The 24,943-nt window shown below is 33.4% G+C and overlaps 1 protein-coding gene across 1 annotated transcript; it reads left to right on the plus strand.

The window, feature by feature from the left end:
* On the plus strand, positions 1-23,710 carry LOC132557225 (uncharacterized). Its single transcript, XM_060221722.1, has 10 exons — positions 1-304; positions 3,039-3,193; positions 3,656-3,804; positions 5,035-5,094; positions 7,676-7,735; positions 11,185-11,244; positions 13,466-13,567; positions 16,809-16,869; positions 17,567-17,608; positions 21,315-23,710. The coding sequence occupies exons 1-10, from the start codon at positions 1-3 to the stop codon at positions 21,450-21,452; spliced, it is 1,131 nt and encodes a 376-aa protein (XP_060077705.1). The 3' UTR covers positions 21,453-23,710.
* Positions 23,711-24,943: the final 1,233 nt, after the last annotated feature.

The raw sequence follows: 24,943 nt of genomic DNA on the forward strand, positions 1-24,943 counted from the left end.
ATGACAGAAAACAAGAGAAAGAAGTCGTCTGGATCATTGACCAATGAAAAACCAGGATTGGATCAACAGGACTGTAATATTGATGATTTGAATTACGAGGCAAACATTAGTGAAGCTGGAAACTACCTCAAATTTCTACAGCTTACTCACCATGAGGGTTCGCAGTCTGATGAAGAAACTGGTGTTTACAACTCGGGAGACTTGGATGGGTACATAGAGGATGATATTATAGGAGAAATGCCTCCCGCTGAGGAAGATATAGACTCTGATTATGATTTCGGCCTTTCTGATCTCACCGAAGCAGGTAGTTTAATGTTATCAACAACTTTTAGCGAATGTCAACTTTGTAATGATATGCCAGCTATAACACTCCAGTCTATATTGCACAGTTCAACCCGAAAGCATCCTAACTTTGAGAATTGTCCAGAATACCTATATATGATTGAAGAGATTTTCACTTCTTATTCTCAACACTGATGTTTATTTTTTGAACAGACTACAAGATATTTATTATTCAGCTTTTGTAAAAACTAAACACTAATGTAAAATTTCTGGATTTGTTTAGTCATACTGACCCAATAAAATTTTCATATGATAATGTGAGACAGTGCAGACTGTTTCATCCACTGATTTCAAAATACCAATGGTTTCAAAAGTGAAAATAAAAATAAATTAGAAATGAACAATACACAGTGCAAGACTTGTATAGAATGATAATATATAGAGATAATAAATATTGATCATATTTAGTTTCAAATTATTATGAAATTTGGAAAAAAAAAAAAAAAAAACCAGCTGATGTACACTTCTAGTTCTGTACTAATTAGTATAAAGACTTGTGTTGATGCATCAGAATGACCTGTTTTGTTGAACTTTACCCTTAATGTTTGGAAGATTAGGTTTATATGAAGATAAGTTTACATGTTTATTAAGTGTAGAGGGTAAAGCATCAGTGAGCAGTTTGTTGACTTTTGTTTCCTATACAAATATACACTCACCAGTAATCAATATAGTAATGAAAGGTGAATATGACATCTAGCTGAATCATTGTGATGGACTATATAGCGATATATTCTGTATTCTGTAGATATACCGGGCTTAATATCAGGTTCATTTTGTTGTCATTTATTGGTAGTTACCCTCCATAAAAAGGACAGAAATCCCCATTTTTTTTCCTTAAAACTTAACTTTTCATCATATTTTTTATATTGTTTATGAGGATTTTTCTCCTTTTTCTATTAAACTCAATTATATTTATGCACATTTTGTATCACAAATGATGCCATCAAATGTACCCAGAATGCATCATTTTGTATCTATTTTTAAAAGAGGTTTGCCCTCAGCCTGGTGTCCCCCATGCAGTATTAGCTGAAGTTGCTTCATGTACAATGGTTTGGGCTTTCTCCTCAATTGCTCTATTGCTAAGCTGATCCTTCCCATTTTTTCTGAAAGGTGCTTCTCCTAAAATCTAGACTAAGCTCTAACATATATATAAAACCAAACAGAGAAAGAGTGGTATATCCTTCTGTAATTATAAAAATATGTTCTATGTCTTTAAGAGAAATAAAGAAAATATATAGTGTGCCTCACCCTAAAAACAGAAAAAATGGTTTTGTAATAAAGGAAAACTTCCAGAAAGACTGTGAAATTGTCTTCATAATCTAAGTAACTATTAGAGGTACATATGAAAAATGCCTGGTATTTATGTCAAAAGATGGCCTGAAGCTTTTAGTACACAAACTTAGCGTATACCATATCTGCAGAGATTTCTGACCATCTATGATCTTGGATGAATTAGCCCCCAATAACAGGCTTTACTCAAATGTCCAGGGCACAACAATGGCTCAAATCTCTTGCATCATGATATGTTATGAGATAAACAACACGTATCTGTAGTTTGATGTCCACCCAATCAGGAAGGCCTTACTACACCATTAGAGTCTCTCTAAATACCTGATACAAGCTTTGTTGATCTATACAAACACTTACAGCTCAGGGCACTAAAGGAAATCTCTGCATTCAGATATTAGTTATCTGATATTTTACTTAACTTCATGATGGGTTAGAGATATCGCAAGAAAAAAATCAAAGTAGTAAGGACATTTGAAATTTGTATGGGTTTTATAAAATATATTTACCATGGCCAGTGTGGTCCTCAGAGACAAATTCTTGTAAGCATTTTCTGTCAGTATTTTACTAAATATAATTGAAAGTGACTGGCATATCCAATACCTGATTGGGTATCATACCAGAAAAGTATCTTTCAGTGATACCAACTTTTGATTACCCATATATTAAAATACAATTATGTATATTTACATTATACCCTCAACATTTTGGGCAATATGGACAAGGTGTCCAGTTATATTGGATTAAAAAACATTATCTTTTATGATGGAGTAAATCCAGTAGTGGGAACAGCTAAAATGTGAGATGTCACAGTACTCCAGTAATGGGAACAGCTAAAATGTGAGACGTCACAATACAGCAGTGTATAGCTAGGACGATTTGTAAGAACATTACAAATAACTGTTGTATGGGATGGTGGCAGGCAAATCAAGAACATCTCACAAATTATGACGCATAGGAGGATCGGTGATAAGAGCTTTGTAGGCATTCATAACATCATTCAGGCTTGTATATCACTAAAAATAGGTTGTTTACAAATGTAAATGGGTGATACAATAGTTTCTTTGTAACAGACAGTTGAAAAAGTTGGAAACTATACCGCCGGACTAAATTGAATTCCCAACTATCCTCCATAATCCTGGTACATTTTACTTTTAATCCGATATCTCCTTGACATTTCTAGTCTTTGTCACAGAGACAACCATAACCAGGTCCTATTTCTGCAATGAAGCCTTTCAAAGCTCTCCTAGCTTATGCTTGCAATGGCCAGAGCACCAATAAGTATTTAGAAGGGGTTGAAAGTGCACGGTCCGCACTTGCATCAATATGACTCTGGCAGTTTAAGGGGCAATCGACCCAACAAACATTAATGATAGCAATGAATTATATGATATTGGTTGTAATTTCAGATGAACACATGATGTACGATAACCTTGAATCGCCAACATTTGAGAATGTGGAAGGTGTTGATGGAGCAGCCCCCGGATCTGGAGAGTCTCCAGCATACCAGGATCCTGCAGAGAGGGAACGAGATTTAGAAAAATACAGAGAGGAACTTGCAAGAGTGAGTAGTATGAAAAAAAACCCTCTGGCATCCACAAGGATAATATTGTAATAGTTTGAGACAACAATTTTGTCCAATTTGCTAGTATCAGTTTGTGCACTGGTGATCATGTGACAGAACAGGAAGCTAATATGGGTTATGGCATCTTCGTTTCACTGTGAGTCTTGGTAGATTGTAAACTATGATTGTATCAGTGCAAATTGTTTTTCTCTAAAACTCAAATGAAGTTATATTGTATCAGTTCTTATAATCAATATCAGTCTTATTTCTATTGAAATTTTGCATTCATTCCTTTGAAAAAGGTAAGTGAATCGCTTGTAAAACGTTATAGACTTTACATCCCTTCTTTTGTAAAGTTTTGTAAATTAAACCTTTCTTGATACCTTAACTATTTGAAGTATAATTTATAAAAAAGATGTTTCATTACACTTTATTTGTGACTCAAATTTTTCTTTGTTATAGGTTGAGAGTGAGATTACTACCCTAAGACAAGTTTTAGGGTCAAAGGTCAGATATGCCTCAGAACTGAAAAGAAAAATGGGAATAACTCCATTCCAGGAGCTTAAACAAGATATCCACTATGGCTTCAAAACTATCAAAGAATCGGATACGTAAGTGTCTTCATGGTCACGTACACTCTTGTTACTTTTTTTTTCTTAAAAATATTCTGCAGTCACTTGACATTTTTGCCGGTGAATTTTTCTTGGTTATCACCCATCTGTGCTCACTAATGAAAAGAATTTATAGTATCAACATAATTAAAAAGATTAACAACATGTCAATTTGGTGGAAATAAAACATCCCTTAATTTATTTTTTTATTTGAAAGTTATTTTATGAAAAATTTTTGGCACTGGTGTTGATGAATGTCCGATAATTACTTGGTGAGAGGCTAATTTGAAAATGGAATCATTCGGTCTATGATAGCATTCTGTGGTAGCTATAGCTTCAACCAGCTAACAACATTCCATAAAAAAATCCAGTGATGATGCAGATCTTGGTCTTATGTAGGTCTCTATGTAAACTTAACAAAAAGTTATTTGTTAAACTGTTTGAATTATCAAAAAAAACACAAAAAATCATTGGTAATTACTTTCTTTAATCTGTATCAATACAGTCACATTTACTGAGGTCGAGACCACTTTGTTAACAATAGCAATAAAGAAAGGAAGTTGTCTGTCAATAACATTATATAACTAGAAAGCCATTAGCAACGCTTGTTAGAAAGAGAACAGAGAAGCTTTGAACAAAATATCGTATTTATCCTGTAAGTAACCCAGCCAGGGACAGTTTATAGCCATTGATGAAATTTAAATATTTACTATTTATCCTACAAACAGGATTAATATAGATGTGGCTGGGCTTATTACAAGGCATTGACTAATTGCACGACTGATACTGTTTCTTGCAGTTAATGGCCTTGAAGCATCTAAAAAAAATTTAAAAATGTGAAAGTAAATCTTTGTTGTTGGAGATAAAAAACAGCATTGGGGTTCTTTTCATTCATTGTTGTTGATTTAGATTTTTCAATAATTAAGTGTTTAACAAAAATGTGTTAGTGATTGATCTGTTTTTATCCCTTTTGCTCTGTTACTGTGTGGCATTTTGACGTGAAAATCCTTTATAGTTTAGCTGGCACTTTCATTCTGAAAAAGAAAATAGCTAGACATGTCCTTCATTTATGATTGAGTAGCTTGTGGTTTTGATAGTAAAACACAAAGTTATTTTGTAGAGTTACGATTGATTTTGTAAAAAGCGTTTTAGATGAATGTTTAGTTCCTTTTTAACGTTCTGCACTAAGTGTAGTTCTGAGCACATTTCTGGTATTTTTCCTTGTGTTAGTGTTGTGAAGACAAACGAAAAGCTGACTAATGTCAAAGAAAGAATAACTGCCTCAAATGCGTAAGTTCTTTTCTCCTCATTTTGGGTTTTTTGACTTGTGTGTCTATGGTAATCACTAATTACTCTGTGTCTTTAGAAATATAGTCGCCTATTATATACTTCAGTCTTGTCTTCTCTTGATTTTTGATGCCCAGAATCTTAATTGATGATGGGGCATATTTGTGTAATCATTGAGTATGAGAAAAACCTGTGTTTCAGGATATCAAGGTCAAGGTTGCATTACTATATATAGACACTGTGACAGCATATCGTACCATTATAGATTTTGCTCAAACTTATAAAAAAGTAAATGAGATCTTTATTTAGATTATCAAAAAGTGATTTTCAGGTTTAAAATAGTACAGGTCTATAAATTCATTTTTCTTTTCTTGTTCTTATTTTCATCGGCTATTTCTACAGAAAAAATATATTGGTGATTTCTACTGAAAAAAACCCACATTGAAGAGCATGTAATATTGGAAGCAAACCACTCATCATGTATCCTTAACAATCTTTCACAGACCTTACAGATTTTTCACAAGTGCTTGATTTCATTTACATTTGTATTAACATCCTGGAGTGTTTTGATATTTTTTTTTTAACTTTTTAGTCCACCATCAACAGATGATGGTGTTTTTAAATTGTCCTTTGTCCATGGTCTATCATCCATTCTTATTCCCTCTGCAAGCAACTGTTGGTACATGTTATTTCTTGATTTTCTTAAATCTCTGTCAAAATCACCTCAATATTTTTCTTAGTCCCAAGATAAAAAAAAAATGGCTGACAGATGGCCATCTTGGATTTTGAGATCGAAAGATTGTTCTTTCTAATTCTTGATAAGTACAGAATTAATTTCAATCAAATTTAGTAGATGGATTCTCCTTGATCCCTAGTCACGTCTGTTCAAATTTAAGACTGATCTGAAGATAACATGACTCACAAACAGCCATTTGTAAATTTCTTTTGTTGAATCTTGTTACCATATATAACTCTGTCATATGTCAATATAGAAAATTATCATACATACATATGAGAACAAAGAGTCTTTAAAAAAGTGGTTTAAAAAAAGTGTGGGACGGGGATAGACCAAGTAGAGACAGTATCTGCCTTGTATAGAACTCCTAAATATCATAGGACTCGACAGGCTCCAAGTTCCCTAAGTTATTAGATAGATGTAGTTTTGTATTCATTAATTTTACATTACAATGTGTGATATTAGTGCATGATTTATCAGTTCAGACTGTTCTGTCTTCATGTTTCTTTGTGGTCAAAAATATGATTACCGTATTTATCCTACAATGACCCCAAGAGTAAACACTAAAAGCTATGCTGTGTCGTAGAAGAATGACATGACAGTAGCGTATTATTGGGCTGCATTTGACATGAATGGGCTTAATGTTGGATAAATACGGTAATGCTTTCTGAAAACACGTATATATACCATATAATCAGATATTGCCGCCACCAAAGAGCTTTCTAACGTAACACAATTATCCTGTGAAGTCATATATTTTTGTGGGGCTCAGTTTTGTGGATTTTTTGACACATACTATAATCCATGTCAACTTTAATCTGTTAATGATTTCATGAAAATATTAATTCCTTGATTTAGAGTACCCGTGAATTCAACAAAATAAACCCCCCCATGAAAATAATATGATTTTGTAGGAGATTTTCATTGTCCGACAAGTTTATGTTGAAAACTATGTGGAAAATTTAAACAGACTTCCCATTTCAAAACATTATGAAATATGTCTTAAAAGATCTGAATACTTAAAACATTAACTTAACAAGATTTTATTTCCTATAAGTTAATAAAACTTGTTTTATGAAGTTGTAATTGTAAAGGGTTGCAACATTTTTGTCTTGATGGGATGAGATTGCAGAATTTAGACCAGTGTTATTTATCTGTAGCAACAGCATTCACAACCAACTTTGAGATGTTTAAAACAGTTTCACAAAAAACATAAGCAGTCACATTAGGTCAAAAGTAAGATTTAAAGTTGTACCTCTCAAATTAGGATGGAATGGAATTTTCAGAAGAAAATTTCGAGAATTTTTGAGAGAAAATCAGGATATTTTGAGAGATGGTGAAACCTTCCTTAGAATGATTATCAAATTGACCTGAAATTTTGTATACATTTTCCATTAATACTTTCCATTATGTCTGCTGTATACAAGTTTCTGTAATGTTTATATTTGAATACCTTTCTTCATGGCCTTTGGAATGCAATTTCTTCTGGAAGCATTTATTTTGTATTTTAATCGAAATTGGATCATATATCAAATTCAGCTTGTCAATGTCCTCAATAGTAGTGTCTTGACCTATATAAGTGCAGAAATTTTTTATAGGATATTTGCAAAAGGAAGTAGAAGACAACATTCAAATTCTTTGCATAGTTGTGTAAAGTTTTTGTTTGAAGTTCCGTTGCCTATTCGCTTCTGATGTGTGAAAAAGGAATAAATGCATGATATTACTGTGATGTCATTATGTTAGGTCACTGCATGAAAAGTATGTGTTACACTAATCTGTTACATCAATCCAACAAGATCAGTATAAGGATATTACATTTTCATGATTCCTATAAAATCTTCATTGCAGATATCAAAAGACTAACGAAAAACTCGTTGAAATGAATGATAAAATAACTCATTCTCAAGCGTGAGTATAGATGCTTGCTATCCATCTCAGCATGAGAATGTATTTGTCAATAACTTGTTGTACATATAATTACTAAATTGGGCATGGGGACCTGTTTGTCTGTGTGGTAAGCTATTGTCCTTTAACTGTGATGTCATCCAGATGTCTATTTTTTTTCATTTGTAATAGACATCTGTCAAAAATTTTGGAAGAACCCATGAATATTTTCTCTAAATTTGATATTGAGGAATTAATTCAAATCACAAAGTTTATATATTTGTTGATGTAGTGATACAAAAGTGTACATAACATAAACTTCAAGGCTTAGACAATAATATTTAATGTTTTGTGTAGAGAAGGATTTGTATTGCGATGGAAACTGGAATTAGATCAACCAACTGTAGAGTATATACAACTCTGAAGTATTAACTTTCTTATAATTTACATGGTAATGGAGGTGTATGTATGTAAAGGTATATTAACTTTCATTTTCTTATTAAATTTGCACCTGTATTTGTTCTGCTAATTGATTATGGGTCAATGTCAAGTGTGAATTTGTTAATGCAATTCTTATCCCTTCTTATTTCAAAAAGAGCCTTTGGTCTTTTTATTATTTTATTTTTTAAGCTTGCCTGTCTGAAATACTCAGTTAATGTATGTAAAGATGACTGCAGTGTTTTTCAGTGTCAGATTCTCATGTATGTTTGTAACAATATTTGTACAGCAACCAACCATGACTCCCCCCACCACCTTTATTTTGATAGCAGAATCACACACAGAGTTACCTCCCTCTATTTGATATTTAATACAGATGAATGAATTACTCATAGTAAATAATCAGACCCCTTAATGCCTGTTAAAGTTCAAATCAGTTATCTCCCTTGTGACAATGAAAATCAATTGCATGACATTTCATCCACATGCAGCTTTAAAATCTTTCAAATTGAGACCAGCTTACATAATAATTCTGCTGTTTACTGACAGCTAGGCAGTCATTTTTCCTTGCTTACTTCCTTCTTTCCTAATTGATCTTTTGTTACTGTTTGTGACCTTCTTAATTAAACAACTTGAGTCATGCTCATTAACCTTCCGTAAAGTACCATCCATACAAAATCTACTTGATCAAATGATGCACCTAATTATAGTGGATAATTTGACATATTGGGTATTCCAAAATCATTACCATGGAAATATCTTGGAGGCTTCTGATTGGTTGAAATTAAGATAGTATATAATGAGGTTGAAAATTGGTAAAACAAGGTTTATGAGGATGACAAATACAATGATACCATTTTCGAAAGAAAAAAAAATGGTTTCCATTTGGTTTGCCAAAGTGACCAAATGAAGACCTCTTGGAGGAATCTTGTTGGGACAAACCCTCCAAAACTATTGTTGTTTGGAGAGTGGGGGCATATTCTGCCATTCTGCCATCCTGGCATCTAGGTCTAGTTCTAGTTTTAGTTTCTAGATGTTTTGATATTCACAATATTTAATTGTAATCGATGGATTCTCAGCAATTATATATTATCTAAATTTGTATTGATGATGATTTTTATTGGTCTTTGTTTCATTTTATACTTAACACTTCATACTGTCTGTAGCTTTCTTAACATTGTGTATATGCACTGTTTAATTTTAAATGTTTAATATAGATAAATATATATAATAACCTTTAAAATAGATAATTAAATGTAGATAATATATATACTTACATGTGATATAGCCATTTATGATGTCAGTCATCCTTAAATAAAGGGATGCTGACATATTCAGAACATACTACTTGTATGATATAATCTGGCACATGTTTGTTTAATGGATAGAAAAGTAACAAGAAACCTAGATAAAACAAGGGGAAATAATAACCTAAAAATATTTACATGTAGATCATTGAAAAAGTACAATGTAGTGTTCCTTCCTTGTAAATCTTGGCCAAAAAATATCAAACAAGGAAGTACATATTTCTAATCCAGTATGTGATGCTGCATAATAATTTTAAATAATATTGGTACATGCCACTTGTATAAAACATCTCAACTTGAGATTTCCTCAAGTCGAGATTTTCCTCAGCTGATATCTCCTTGAAAATATCTTGTATGAAAATTCCTCAAGGAATTTCAGGACATCCTAGCCGATGGCTTCCTCCTGTTCCTTGAGAAAATTGTATACAAGCCGTTTTTGAGGAGACATCAGCGGAGGAAAATCTCGACTTGAGGAAATCTCAAGTTGAGATGTTTTATACAAGTGGGGCCAGATCAACTAGCCTTCTCTTTCATTTACGACAATTACTGTACATTTTGTTGTATTTTTTTTTTAAAGGAAATATGATCGCTGGTGTCCATATCACTTTTTCATGTTAATTGTAAGGTCCAACCAGCTGTAAGCATCCTAAATGATGTTTTCAGTGATAAGTAATGGTGGTCCTACAAAGAATCTATCTTTCATACCTTTTGATACCAAATTGTAAGTCTGACCCACTGACCCGAAATCTTCATACCATATTTTCCTATTTGCATCATTTAAACTGTGTTACTAAGCCATGGTACTCTGCATGCTTTTAAAAAACATCACACTAAAACGTTATATTGTTAGAATTGCTCTTACTGTGAAGTTTTATTCAAACTGATGGAATCAGATTAAAATGTGACATAGAAAATAAACGTGACTTGGAATTTTCATGGTCGATATCAACGAAAATTGATGTCACGAAGGCTTCCATCATTAGTACATTAATTGATGTTAAAATATGTTGATGCCTTAAACATTGCTTTCATGTTGACGTTTAGTGAGATATGTAATTAAGACCTGGAGAATTAAATGTTTTACAGCATAAACTACATGTATGATGTTATCCAGATTTGACTTGATATCAGAATCAAGGAGAGGAATTGTATTAATTACCTATTACAGTGTGTGATAATCTTAAAATTACATTTATTTATCAATGATTTAATGTATGTTGATAAAAATGGATGATAATCAGGAGGCAGGGATGTTTAGGCTGCCATTTCTAACTTGTTGTTGAAAATTGATACTGTCAAGGTCAAGGTCACAAACACCAAGCAGTTGTTTCTCCTAAGGTGAAGTTCACACACACAAGTTTATATTCTGAATGTTTCAAGGTCACAAAGTGGTTAATGTCTGAATGTAGTGTTTATGTGGATTGTTACTTGTGAATACTTTATCATAATTTGTGGATATATATACTATCACTTTTGCAGATGTGCTTCCTGACATGATTTGTATAGTCAAGGTCAACAACATAGACACAGAAGGTCAAAACAATGGGCAGAATATTACTTGTAAAAAGCTTATGATTTCATGTATTAGGAAGTGAGTCAAAGATCATTCTATGCAGTGAATGTTTCACAGAGTTTTTATTAATAAACAGGAAGAAATCATAAAATCAAATGTTTATATTATGCTAACTTCAAAGTTGAGTGTGTTAAGTCTGAAGGGATTTATTGCAGATATCAAAAGACAAATGAATACTTGGGTGAAATGAATGATAAAATCAGTAGCTCCTCGGCGTAAGTATAGTGTGCAGTACCAAATTGCATGGAGAAAAATCCTTTTTTGTGTGGAGTTATCTGCCCTTGTATATTGTATTATTACTCAACTCCAGTGTTTTGTAATATTTACTGTGTACAATATATTCTATAACTGTTATCCTGGGCTAATATTCTACAGGGAAAGCATGTGGTTAATCATCATCATTGTTGTCCTTGGTAACCAGGTATCTTATGACCTTGACAGTTGTGAGTTCATTTGCCTATCATTGTTGTCCTTGGTTACCAGGTATTTTTGACTTGGACTGATGTGAGGTCATCAATCCCCTTTCAAAGTCGATGGTTGGTTCTTCTATACATTGTCTAAGGAAAATAGTGGACATATTTTAGAGAGCAAATTTTGCCCACTCTCAATACTTTTCAATGAAATTGTTTTTGATGCAGGGTCCATCTAAGTCCAGTATAAAATCAATCTGTTATCCTTAATTTCTAATAAGGCGTCTTCTAGAAAATTTCAGTATAGGTTCTACTTGTGCATGCCACATTTTGAGTATAACATAGACTTTTTATTGTGGCAAGTGTCCGTTTCAGATATGTAACAGTTCAAGTTTGTTACCAGCTATTTGCCTGATTTAAGATGGGGATCTTTTTAAAATTTCTTGGATAACTGAGTTCTAGTTGTAACATATACATAGTGACTTTAAGAAGATTAACCATCATAGGCTGTTTTTAAATTATACCTCGTTATTGCTTAGTACAACTGAAAGGCTCTTTTGACCTTGTGGCAAAAGAATGGAGATTTTTTGTTATTGCGTATAAAGATGTCATCATCTGGATAAAGTTATCAATTTCAAAGCAGGACAGCAACCCCAGGTTCTGATTTCTAAGCTCCTGTTCATATTGTTGTTACTTTCATGTACCAGTTGTAACAAAGTTTTTTTTACAATTTTCATTGTATAATTAATCTCTTGGGTATTTTATAAGCAGAACAGATGTATTTCATAAATATGTTAAAATTCAACAAATAGCTGAATATAGAGTAATATATGTATTAGAAAGTGAAAACGCCAAGAAAACTACTGTGATATACATTATATCTATATGTAGGTAGGTAGGTACTGTTTGTTCCTTATGTAATATGTGTTAAGTGCCCCTTGTTTTGGAATTTTATAACTAACTGCTGACAAGGAGATGTAGATGGAAATAGACTGAGTGGCATCATATGATGATAAATGTGTTATCTTAATTCTTCATGCACATTAAGACTGACTCAGTATTTATCATCAACAGGATGTGTATTTCCTGTGCATTAGTAACCTGACGTATTGACGATCTGTTCTACTCATTAAAGATGCTTCTGCACCACTCAATGATGTTTCATGTTTAAAATGACTTTAAAGGAGACATAATTTCTTATATGAAAACAGGAAATATATTTCATCATGTTAAAAAAATTCAACATTTTTAAAAATATGAGTTCATGGAAATGACTTACTTTTCATCAAGAAATTGGCCGAAGGTAAAATTTTATAATTGAACACAATCTTTATTTGATGATGGTGATTGTTTACTTGGACAGATATAAAGTATTCTGTTACTTTGTGATAGTTTTTCGTACACAGCATACAGACACCTGTCTATGTGAGGAGTTATTGTATCACTACCAGAGATGCATGTTAACACTAAGTAGCATGATTACTGTATTGTCCACATCAGAATTACAATATTATGATAGTATATGCATGATCACGTTGGATATTGTCATATTGAAATAAGAAACTCAAAAGTATTAAAATGAAACTTGTCGTGTTGTAATGAAAAGCTGGTTAATTCATGATGACTAATATTAGATTTACACACAAAACATATGAAAACTGAATTCTGCACAATTTTTTGCATAGCTGTTTATATATGGCACCAACTTCATTGGTATAATGTAGATCATGACAGCTTAACAAACAAGTGTAGAAATGTTGATTTCTGCTTTTAAAGTAGTATAGTGATGATTATGTAAATCTGTAGCTCTGTTCTAAGTTTAAATGTTGCAGCTCTACAAAAACTGGCCATTAATTGATGTGTTCCACCAGAACTATGGAATCATCCTTACAAATGTAGTGCTCAACAAACCAGATATTGATATCTACAAAACATAACGTCATTGTTTCATAAACCTTTAGATGAGACTATGGATTTTTTGGTCAACATATTTATTTTAAAAATGCAATCTGTTGTACATTCACAGGTATCAGAAAACGTCATCCGCAGTGAAGACAGCATCAGAGAAAACTAATGCAGTTGTTACGTCCTTCGGTGCTTCCGTCTCGAAAAAGTTAGGAGATATTAGGTAAGATTAAACACCTTGGGACAAAATAACTAATGATAAGAACAGATGTGGTATAAAGTGACCTCTCAGGTCAAATGTCATTAGCTGAGGTCGTATTAAAACAGTTCTGGTAACATGACATTAGCTTAGGTCAAATCACAATTTTTTTTTACAGAGTTATCGTTCCTTAACAATTACAATACAGCTCTGTAAACAGCTCACAGACTACCAATAATTGGCCTTGCTATTGCCTTGCTTAAGGGTTAAGATTTACTAAGTTTAATTTCATGCAAATAAGGTGGCATCCTTGATTACACCAACAAAGGACACAGCAATAGACTGATCAGCATAAAAAAACATTACAACCACAGTAGGGTAACTCTGGTGCCAATATTTCAGCCAAATAACCAAAGTTATCACTGACATCACAGTACCAGGAATATCAACCTGTATCCCAAGAACATGTGAATATTTGAAAAGCATTTAAGATCACATAATAATTTCATGGGTTCATAGTTCAGGTTTGTTTACCAAGACGAAATTTATTGTACCCAGAAGTTATGCAGTGCAATGGTAAACACTTGTTATATTTTATATATTATTGCATAGGATTATCTGGATTGGACATTTTGTCCAGATATCTGCTAGACTTTCAGTTTTCCAGTGGGTCCTTTTGAAACTGTGTTGGTAGAACCCCCAATGTGGTAGTCTTAATCAATCAAGCTAAAGAAAAGAGCGCTCAAGACAAGAGGTATATTATGGCAAAAATTTACCAGCGTTACACTACTGTGGCTAGGATTCACCAGGGTTACACTACTGTGGGTAGGATTCACCAGGGTTACACTACTGTGGGTAGGATTCACCAGGGTTACACTACTGTGGGTAGGATTCACCAGGGTTACACTACTGTGACTAGGATTTACCAGGGTTACACTACTGTGGCTAGGATTTACCAGGGTTACACTACTGTGGGTAGGATTCACCAGGGTTACACTATTGTGACTAGGATTCACCAGAGTTACACTACTGTGGCTAGGATTTACCAGAGTTACACTACTGTGGCTAGGATTCACCAGGGTTACACTACTGTGGGTAGGATTCACCAGGGTTACACTACTGTGGCTAAGATTCACCAGGGTTACACTACTGTGGCTAAGATTTACCAGGGTTACACTACTGTGGCTAGGATTTACCAGGGTTACACTACTGTGGCTAGGATTCACCAGGGTTACACTACTGTGGCTAAGATTCACCAGGGTTACACTACTGTGGGTAGGATTCACCAGGGTTACACTACTGTGGCTAGGATTCACCAGGGTTACACTACTGCGGCTAGGATTCACCAGGGTTACACTACTGTGGCAAAGATTTACCAGGGTTACACTACTGTGGCGAAGATTTACCAGGGTTACACTACTGTGGTTAGGATTCACCAGTTACACTACTGTGACTAGGATTTACCAGGGTTACACTACTGTGGCTAGGATTTACCAGGGTTACACTACTGTGGGTAGGATTCACCAGGGTTACACTACTGTGGGTAGGATTCACCAGAGTTACACTACTGTGGCTAGGATTCACCAGGGTTACACTACTGTGGCTAAGATTCACCAGGGTTACACTACTGTGGCTAGGATTTACCAGGGTTACACTACGGTGGCTAGGATTTACCAGGATTACACTACTGTGGCGAAGATTTACCAGGGTTACATAACGGTGGCTAAGATTTACCAGGGTTACACTACTGTGGCTAAGATATACCAGGGGAGCACTACCGTGGCTAAGATTTACCAGAGTTACACTACTGTGGCTAAGATTTACCAGGGTTACACTACTGTGGCTAGGATTCACCAGGGTTACACTACTGTGGCTAAGATTTACCAGAGTTACACTACTGTGGCTAAGATTTACCAGGGTTACACTACTGTGACTAGGATTTACCAGGGTTACACTACTGTTACTAGGATTCACCAGGGTTACACTACTGTGGCTAGGATTTACCAGCGTTACACTACTGTGCCGAGGATTTAACAGGGTTGCATTACTGTGGCCAGGATTTAACAGGGTTACACTACTGTGGGTAGGATTCACCAGAGTTACACTACTGTGGTTAGGATTCACCAGGGTTACACTACTGCGGCTAGGATTTACCAGGGTTACACTACTGTGGCTAGGATTCACCAGGGTTACACTACTGTGGCTAAGATTTACCAGGGTTACACTACTGTGGCTAAGATTTACCAGGGTTACACTACTGTGGCTAGGATTCACCAGGGTTACACTACTGTGGCTAAGATTTACCAGAGTTACACTACTGTGGCTAAGATTTACCAGGGTTACACTACTGTGACTAGGATTTACCAGGGTTACACTACTGTTACTAGGATTCACCAGGGTTACACTACTGTGGCTAGGATTTACCAGGGTTACACTACTGCGGCTAGGATTCACCAGGATTACAATACTGTGGCAGGATTTACCAGGGTTACACTACTGTGGCAGGATTTACCAGGGTTACTCTAATGTGGCAAGAATTTTTGAGGGTTACATTACTGCTGCTAGGATTCACCAGGGTTACACTACGGTGGCTAGGATTTACCAGGGTTACATTACTGGGGCAAGGGTTACCCTGCTGTTGGAGAATTTACCAGGGTTACACTACTGTGGCAAATATTTACCAGGGTTACATTACTGTGGCAGAATTTACCAGGGTTACAAGACTGTGCCTAGGATTTACCAGGGTTACACTACTGTTACTAGGATTTAACAGGGTTACAAGACTTCGGCTAGGATTGACCAGGATTGCATCACTGTGGCTAGGATTTACCAGGGTTACACTACTGTGGCTAGGAATACACCAGGGTTACACTATTGTGGCTAGGATATACTAAGGGTACATTCTTTCAAATTAAATAGTATATTATGGCTATATTTACCAGGGTTACTTGGTTCCTTTTTCTGTAGTCAAGCAATAAATTTTGGCTTGTGTTTATAAAGGTTCCACAAATAGATTGAGTGTACGATACAGACCTGTCCAATAATGGTTTTGTTGTGATGTTCTTGGTTTGTGAGAAAAAACCTCATCCTTTCTTATTCTGATTTACAACATTCAGATATTTCAGATAGTTAATTCTGCACTTCTATCAGTAATATGCACAAACATGTTTTAAATTTTGGATGAGCCTCTTCATGTTTTTAATTTTGTTTCTGATTTCCTAGAAAGAAATTAATTAAGTTTCAAACTTTTTGTTTTGTTTTGAAGGAATTCTAACACTTTCAAATCGATGGAGGAGAAAGTTGGTGGTGCTTATTCTAATGTGAGGGTAAGTTGATGATGAATGGGTAATGATTTAACACATGTACTTATTTGTCCCCTGGCGTGGCGTTTAGATTGTGGACTGGTACATAACTTAATAGGCATGCACTTCCCTTTAATATTGCTGTCTATAAGTCACTCCAATTTCTCAAATCTCCGTACTTGTTCCAGGGAAATGCAATCTAATAATTTTTAAGCAATCTTTTTTTATGTGTAAGTTTACAAAATTGATCCAGCTAATGCTTCATTTTATATGACTGTGTATTTCATATAAACTGTTTAACAACGGTCAAAATTAGAAAAAATAAAACAGCAACTTTTGGTTTTTTTTTATTCCTTTATGATAAACAAATATGACGTTATTCTATGTTTTTAAAGTAACTATGTCGTATAAAATCATCTAAAAACACAAAGTAAAGGCATCCTAAGTGTTGAGAAATATTTGTATTCAGATTTTTTTTTGTTCTATCATTTGAGAAATTGGAGTCAAGAAAGGAATGTGCTTGTAATGAATGTGGCTCTAAATTCAGTTTTGCTTCATCTTGAAATTGATTCCAAATTTCAATGTTGTACTCAAGAGAAATTTTAACAAATTTGTGGGAGTCGGACAACTAACAATTAGTAAATATGTAAGCAGTGTTAATGGTTGTATGTTAATGGTGGTGCTGAATGGTTTAAATTTGGAGATATTTGTGTTTGTGTAGACATCCCGGTCTATAGGAAATATAAAGGGGCGACTTGGTATGGTAAGTTGTGGTGTTGTAATGCTGTAGTTTTTACTGTATTGTAATATAGATGTATTAGCTTGGTTTCATTAATTTATTGCAGATCGACTTTTACTAGATATTTTCTACCACAGCGTTAAAGTTCATGATGTTGTCTATTTATTTCTATGTTTTGTCTTTTTTTTTAATTTTTAATGCACTTAAGTTACCAGGGTAATATTGATCCCATTTTTTATTTTCAAAATTTCATATTTTTGTAGAGCACACAATATGACAGGATTTTTTCGTCATCAGGCTGCATAGAAATTATTGAAATCGTAAATTTTCACTGAGAAAGAATTCAATTGTTTATTTTCAGTTCCTGTCCTGCTTTAATGGTGGAAATCTGACATGACTGTGATTTCATATTCTATTTTTGACAACAAATTTCAAATTTTGCATGAGGTGAAATAAACCTGTCATACAGCATTTTGAAATGAACGAAACAAATTAGTGTTTTCAGTGTAGTTAGATATTATGTTATAACATGTGCTTTCAATTAAGGATAACTGAATAAAATCAAAGGGATAAATCTTGGAAACAGATTGCACCAGTCAAGCATCACATTATCTTAACCTACCCTACCCTCTTCTCTGACAGAGATTACAGGAGATTATTAGTCTCCAGCTAGTGAAACTGGAAAGGACTATAGTGTTTGTCGTCTTCTGTATTGTCTGTCTCTCTGTCCGTCTGTCTGTCTAGATGGATGGATTCCAGATAACTTGAGTTAGGGATTGACCAATTAGGTTGAAACTTGATACAATGTTAGTTAAGTAGGAGACCTATTATGGGATTGTATTTATGGAGCAAAAGGTCAACCACAAAGGTTACAGGTACTAAAAATAGATTTTTGGTTTCCAGATGATAACTCGAGTTACAGATGCCCGATATTAATTCATCTTAGTTTATGATCAGACCGAGAGAATGACTGTGTTAAGGCTGCTGTCATTAAATTCTCAGATCGAGAGTATGATTGTGTTAAGGCTGCTGTCATTAAATTCTCAGACCGAGAGAATGACTGTGTTAAGGCTGCTGTCATTAAATTCTCAGATCGACAGTATGATTGTGTTAAGGCTGCTGTCATTAAATTCTCAGATCGACAGTATGACTGTGTTAAGGCTGCTGTCATTAAATTCTCAGATCGACAGTATGACTGTGTTAAGGCTGCTGTCATTAAATTCTCAGATCGACAGTATGACTGTGTTAAGGCTGCTGTCATTAAATTCTCAGATCGACAGTATGATTGTGTTAAGGCTGCTGTCATTAAATTCTCAGACCGAGAGAATGACTGTGTTAAGGCTGCTGTCATTAAATTCTCAGATCGAGAGAATGACTGTGTTAAGGCTGCTGTCATTAAATTCTCAGATCGAGAGTATGACTGTGTTAAGGCTGCTGTCATTAAATTCTCAGATCGACAGTATGATTGTGTTAAGGCTGCTGTCATTAAATTCAGATATCCATTACTGAATTATCATTTCACAATATCTACAGTTAAAATAATGCTCGTTGACAGTACCTGAAAATTGATGTTTATCACACTCATTCGTTTTCCGTCATGACAGCTTCTGCCAAAAAAAAAAAAAAAAAAAGAAAGAATTAAATTTTATCAGTAATCTATTTCTGATCTTTGATTCAAACATACTTCAAAATGAAATCAACGTTTACATGATATTGGGTGACGTGCTAGTTAGAATTCCCATGTCATGTTCCAATCAAAGTTTTTGAAAAGTTGCTTCAAAAATGCTAATTATGGCATGGCTGGGGACATGTGTTGCTTGAAACATGAATTGTTACCTTGTTTTAAAAGTGAAGGCATAGTTTTCTTGTGACGTCACAGATATATATATATGTCTCCCTTGTAAGAGATCAAACTTTTGAATTCCTACCGTGTGAAGATGATTTAGGATTTAAAATACAGAATATGGTAGAACTGTCAATTAGTTGTTAAACTTTTATGATTTGCTATACAGCAGGGCAACTACAGTGATAAAAGCAATCGTAAGTCTTTGTTTTAAGTCCATGTATCAGTTACAAAATTTACTGAAGCTATCCATGCATGACATTTCTGGGTTACAATTGACATCTATAAGATAAATATATGTATTTATATATTTATTTGAATTTAAAAACAAAATATTAACATGGCTACGAAAATTCCTAATCACAATCACTAACATTTTCAAGCCTTGTGGTCATCCTCGGGTGATTACATTGATGTCATAAGTATGTTACAAAGAAACCTACATCATGACGCAATATTATTGTCCAATATAAGGGGAGTTCGGGCTTGAAAACATTATTGATTGTGATCTGGTATTTTAGTTGCCATGGTAATATATTGTTTTTTATATTTATATGTATGATATAAAAAGCGTTTTTCTTATTTCAGTTATATTTATATATACATATATGTAATTGATTATTCTGGCTGTGATCGTGTGTATTGTATATAATGGTTTACTTCAACTTTTCTGTTAAAAAATTATAATCATAATATCCTAGTTGATAAATTTGGGGGGAGGGGCATTTAATTTTGATACATTTGTGATCGGTTAAGACAGCATGAAATTAAATACACATTTCTACAATGGATGAAAATCTCAGAATTTTTTTCCTGTATACATGGACACTAGTTCATAGATATGTTTTACAATTCCTGTAAACTCTGAACATCAGAGTGATACAAAATAAATCAACTATTCAGGAATACAATCTTTATCACTATACTAAATAGGGACATTATTATTAACAAAGCTTGTGGAGGAAGGGGTTGTAAAAGCTCAGTCAGTGATCTGCCGCAGGCTCTACAATCACAGCTTAAAGAGTTGAAGTGGTTAGTTTAACAATCCCAACATGGGATGGTTTGTATCGGTCAGGAAGCTGAGATCTTAGACTGTCCAGTGCAAACTTGTCCTTAAGGGAGAGACTTTTTATATACTGTAAATTGATATGATTTCGCAAATAATTTATCTCGTGAACTTACTTCTTCAGACATATTTACGAATACATGATTTCGTGAGTGCTGATCTAGAAATTACTTTAAATTCAGGAATGATTAGCTATTAGATATTTTGATTCTGCAAGACAACAATATTGGTTATTTATAAAAATAACAGATTTATGTCTTATGAAAATTATAATTATTTCATCAAAAACGAAAAACTTTATTTTCTAGAAATCTTCTTTATTTTTGTCCTGACTTCACAAGACCAGAAATGATTTTATTTACATTTATATTGAAAGCACACCTGAATGATTTACATCTAAATATTTTTTGTAGAAGCCCTTGATTTTCATCTCATTCACCTTTGAATGCTTGTAGCCATGAAATATATGTAATATTCAAGTCTTTAATTGTATAGCTTGAGATGATACACACTCACCAAACAAAGAATGAATATTTTTGTGTAATAAACCACAGGAAAATTGGGTAATGTGACATGACTGACGTTGTACCTTAGGAAATCTCAAATGCAGTTATTCAGATATCTAAAAGGTTTTGGTGTCCAATTTCTATTATTTTATAAGCCGTTTTTGTTTTTTTTTAATTCTCAAGTAATAATAAAACAATTAAAAATGTGAAAAAAAATTTGAAAATTTGCTAAAAAAGTAATGAAGAGAAGATTTATTTTAGAGACTGATCTGTCTACAGAGTCAAATGCTTATGTCACTTTGAAATGTTTTTTAGGCCAAGGTCACAGGCAGTAAGTCGGAGGGAAGTTTTGAGGAAGCATTACAGAGTGAAAAGGCCAAAGAAGGAGGTGCCAATGGAACTACAGTGCCAGAAGCAAAGTCGTCATTACCTGAGGAAAAAATTCCACTATGATTATAAGACATTTGTGTCGACGTGACCAAGGTTCACACTGAAAAATGTGCCGATCAAAAGCTTATTATGTGAAATCTTTGTCTAATGAAAGCTTTCCAAGCAAAATCTGCATCACCTGTACGTTTGCAATGCGAAATCTTATTACTTGAAAGCTTTTAATACGACAAGGATTGACACACTAAAAAAAATTTCTTTCAATTCCAAATCTGCATTAGATGAAAGCTTGCAATTAATATTAAGTCAGCATCAACTGAAAGTTTGTGATTTATGACTTTTTAGGAGTCTGTGCCCCAAAGTATGTTAATACCTATGTCAGATATTTACAGAAACACTTTTCTAATACTAGCCCAGTATTATTGTTAGTCAATCCCATCCAGACCAGTCACTAGTATAATTACAAACCTATCGAAATCTCAGACCAAAAGGTTACAGAATTTCAACCTGCGTTTTTTTTTTTAGTTTTAAGTTATCGATAAATTGTCAACGTTATTGTTTTGTGTGTTATTCATATTACTATGTTTATTAAGTATATGATTAAGTAGTGCTGTTTTTCGTTTGAAGTGGACGTTTTCTGTCCGTATGGTCTTTTGGCACATATATTTATAGCATGCATTCACTGCATTAATCTTTATACTCAATAGATATGTTACAAGATAAAAACAGTCATTCATTATATCTCCTTTTTTGAATTGATACAAAAACTTTCCAAATTCATAAATTATAGAGACGTAGCTGAATTATACCAAGAATAAGATGATACATGTATAACCAGGGTCTGATTTCATTACTGACTGTCTGAATAGGATCTTTATAGACCGCAAGAAATTCAAATTTGAAAGAAAAAGAATCTGATTTAGAATTCTAATGTTCACGAGGGACCAGAAATTAATTTCATTCGATGATATATCCTGGGATTGTTTTTATATGAAATAAAGATATACAGCATGCAGCCATGTTACTCACACATTAGTTTTACGAAAGCTTGCTGCAGTTAATGGAAAGTTGAAGAAAGTAAATATCTTTCCTTATTATTAATTCAGGAATTCCAAGGAAATGAGTTTACACAATAAGACCTGCAGTTTGTATGGGATCATTTCTCTTATTGACAACATTGTATATATACATATAAAATGTATTGAAAAAAATGTTGATTACATCAGTGTTCTCTACTTGTATTGTACATGTTGAAATTTTTATTGTATTGATGAAGTGGGTGTTGGACTGGTTCAAAAAGTTCAAAGGTCAGAGGTTTGGATCATGGTCTGGTTGAAGCTTGTTCCCTGTCCTATTTAAGTAATGTATGTCAAGAGATTACCTGAACCCTGAGTTGTAAATACACCATTGCTTTTTTGTGTCTTGAATCCATGGCCAAACCTTAGAAAATAATGACAGAGTGTAATGGAATGGGGATGTATGTCTCTCTCTCTCAGCTGGTTAAATCATCTACAGATTGGAGGTTTCCAATCCTGAGCTGGCCCTGTTGTATTTTCCCCTTTTCTGTTTTCTAAGTAATGACATTTTACATGGAGGTGGAGCTTATGAGGAAAAGACAGAAAATTGTCATCAAATATTTGTGAAACATGTTCTGTAGTTTGCAGGAAAACATTATACACTTGTTGCTGGTAACGCCAATATTTCATTACATGAATGACAGGTTTTCAGTAACCAAGACTACATGTTGGTGAAGTGATGTCAAGAAAACACAAAAGTCTGATATTAGTGAGAGTTCACTCCCCCAGTGTGAAGTATTAAGTGTTTCTCTAATTGATCAGTGTTACTTGAATGCTTTGGTACTAGTATAGCTTCTACTTCTACCTTCGACTCATTACAGTTGATTTTTTCTGTATCGGGGACATTTTCTGTATTTCTGTATTTCAGGGTGAATAATTGGTCTTTTTATGGTCAAAAACAAGATAGCTTCAATATTCCACTATAACTGTTCATGCAGTTTCAATATTGAAGAGAAGAAATTAAAAATTTAATTTTCTTAACCACCTCTCCTTTATCTGTTGGTTTTGTACCAATTGTTGTAATTTTCAATCTAGCTGTCCTTTTATGTGTTAACAAATGATATGAATAAGAGAAGAGAGCATCAGTGTGTTTCAGTTTTGTAAATACTTGTGTATTTTATAAGAAATAATTTGGATTTGTTTGTATCTTAACAAGTGCTTTATTGGATATGCCCATTGACCGTTTGCTCTATTTTATTTTAACTACCGTATGATTAAAAATAAAGATGTTTACTGTTCAATTGTGAAGTTCTGTGTGGAATTTATCATTGTTGATTCCATGGGTATATTTATTGAGCTGTAAATATTCATGAAATTGGATGTCCACAAAAAATTGACTTTTTTGAAAACCATGAAAACTGACCTCACAAAATATTTCACAGTACACGTATTAAAATAAAAAATATTGCATCAAAGCTAAAACGTTGTGAGATCCTGGAAACAGATATATACATTCTTTTTTCACAAACAGACATTGTATATAACTTCAGCTTAATTTCTAGTCATTTTGCATTGTGTGAAATTGTTTTTAAACATCTTGAGGCCAAACAAAATTGTTTTCATTTTCTATTAAAGAAAATTATTATCTATTATATTTGGGAAAGCAATATATATATATATATATATATATATTTTTTTTTTTTAGTTTATATTGTGAACTTTTGAAAAAAAAAATTTCGATAGAAGTTTCTGGAGGCAGAATTTTAGACTGTAGTTTTTAAATAAAACCAAAAAGTTAAGCACTAAGTTTGGCATGGATAAATTGGAAATTTCATTTTTTCCTTTAATATTTTTTACTATATTTCAAAATTGTTATACTTGTTATATAAACTAATATTCCCTCTATCTCTGTGATAACTTATAACAAATGCATGTCTTACTTTCATATTCTTACCATAGTTTGAAATAAACTGCATATGGCTCGTGACAAATGCAGTATATATAAAAGGGAAGTTCACTTACAATGAAATTATGTAATCTTCATGCATTGTTGTTTGCAATACTTTGTATTTTTTTGCAATGGCCTTCTTTTATCAGATTGATTTCTGAATTAGAATTAGTCACATTTTGACAAACTGTACACACCGTTATCTATCATTGTCATATGGGGAAAAAAATTTCTATTTAAATTAAATTATATTCAATTATACTGTACATATATATTTTTTTTAGGAAAATAATTTTGGTTTTACTGAAGAGGAAAAATATATGAGATATTTGAAATCCTTCAAAAAATGTATTGTAAAGATCAAGACTATTCTAGTGTTCTAGCTAAGACAACATCATTTCTAAGATGTCTGTAAATAACAACTAAATACACTTACACACATGACATTTAGTTTCTTTTTCAATTATTGTACATAACATAACAATGCAATACAATGCAAGTAAAACCTCCATATACTGTCACCATATGTTGGTATATTGACAAAGTCCTCCTTATACTGCCAATATCTGACACCTTGCTATATTGTCAACATT

The sequence above is a fragment of the Ylistrum balloti genome, unplaced genomic scaffold (assembly GCF_031769215.1).
Source record: "Ylistrum balloti isolate Yb309-2 unplaced genomic scaffold, AGI_CSIRO_Ybal_v1 Utg370646, whole genome shotgun sequence".
Taxonomy (NCBI): Eukaryota; Metazoa; Mollusca; class Bivalvia; order Pectinida; family Pectinidae; genus Ylistrum; species Ylistrum balloti.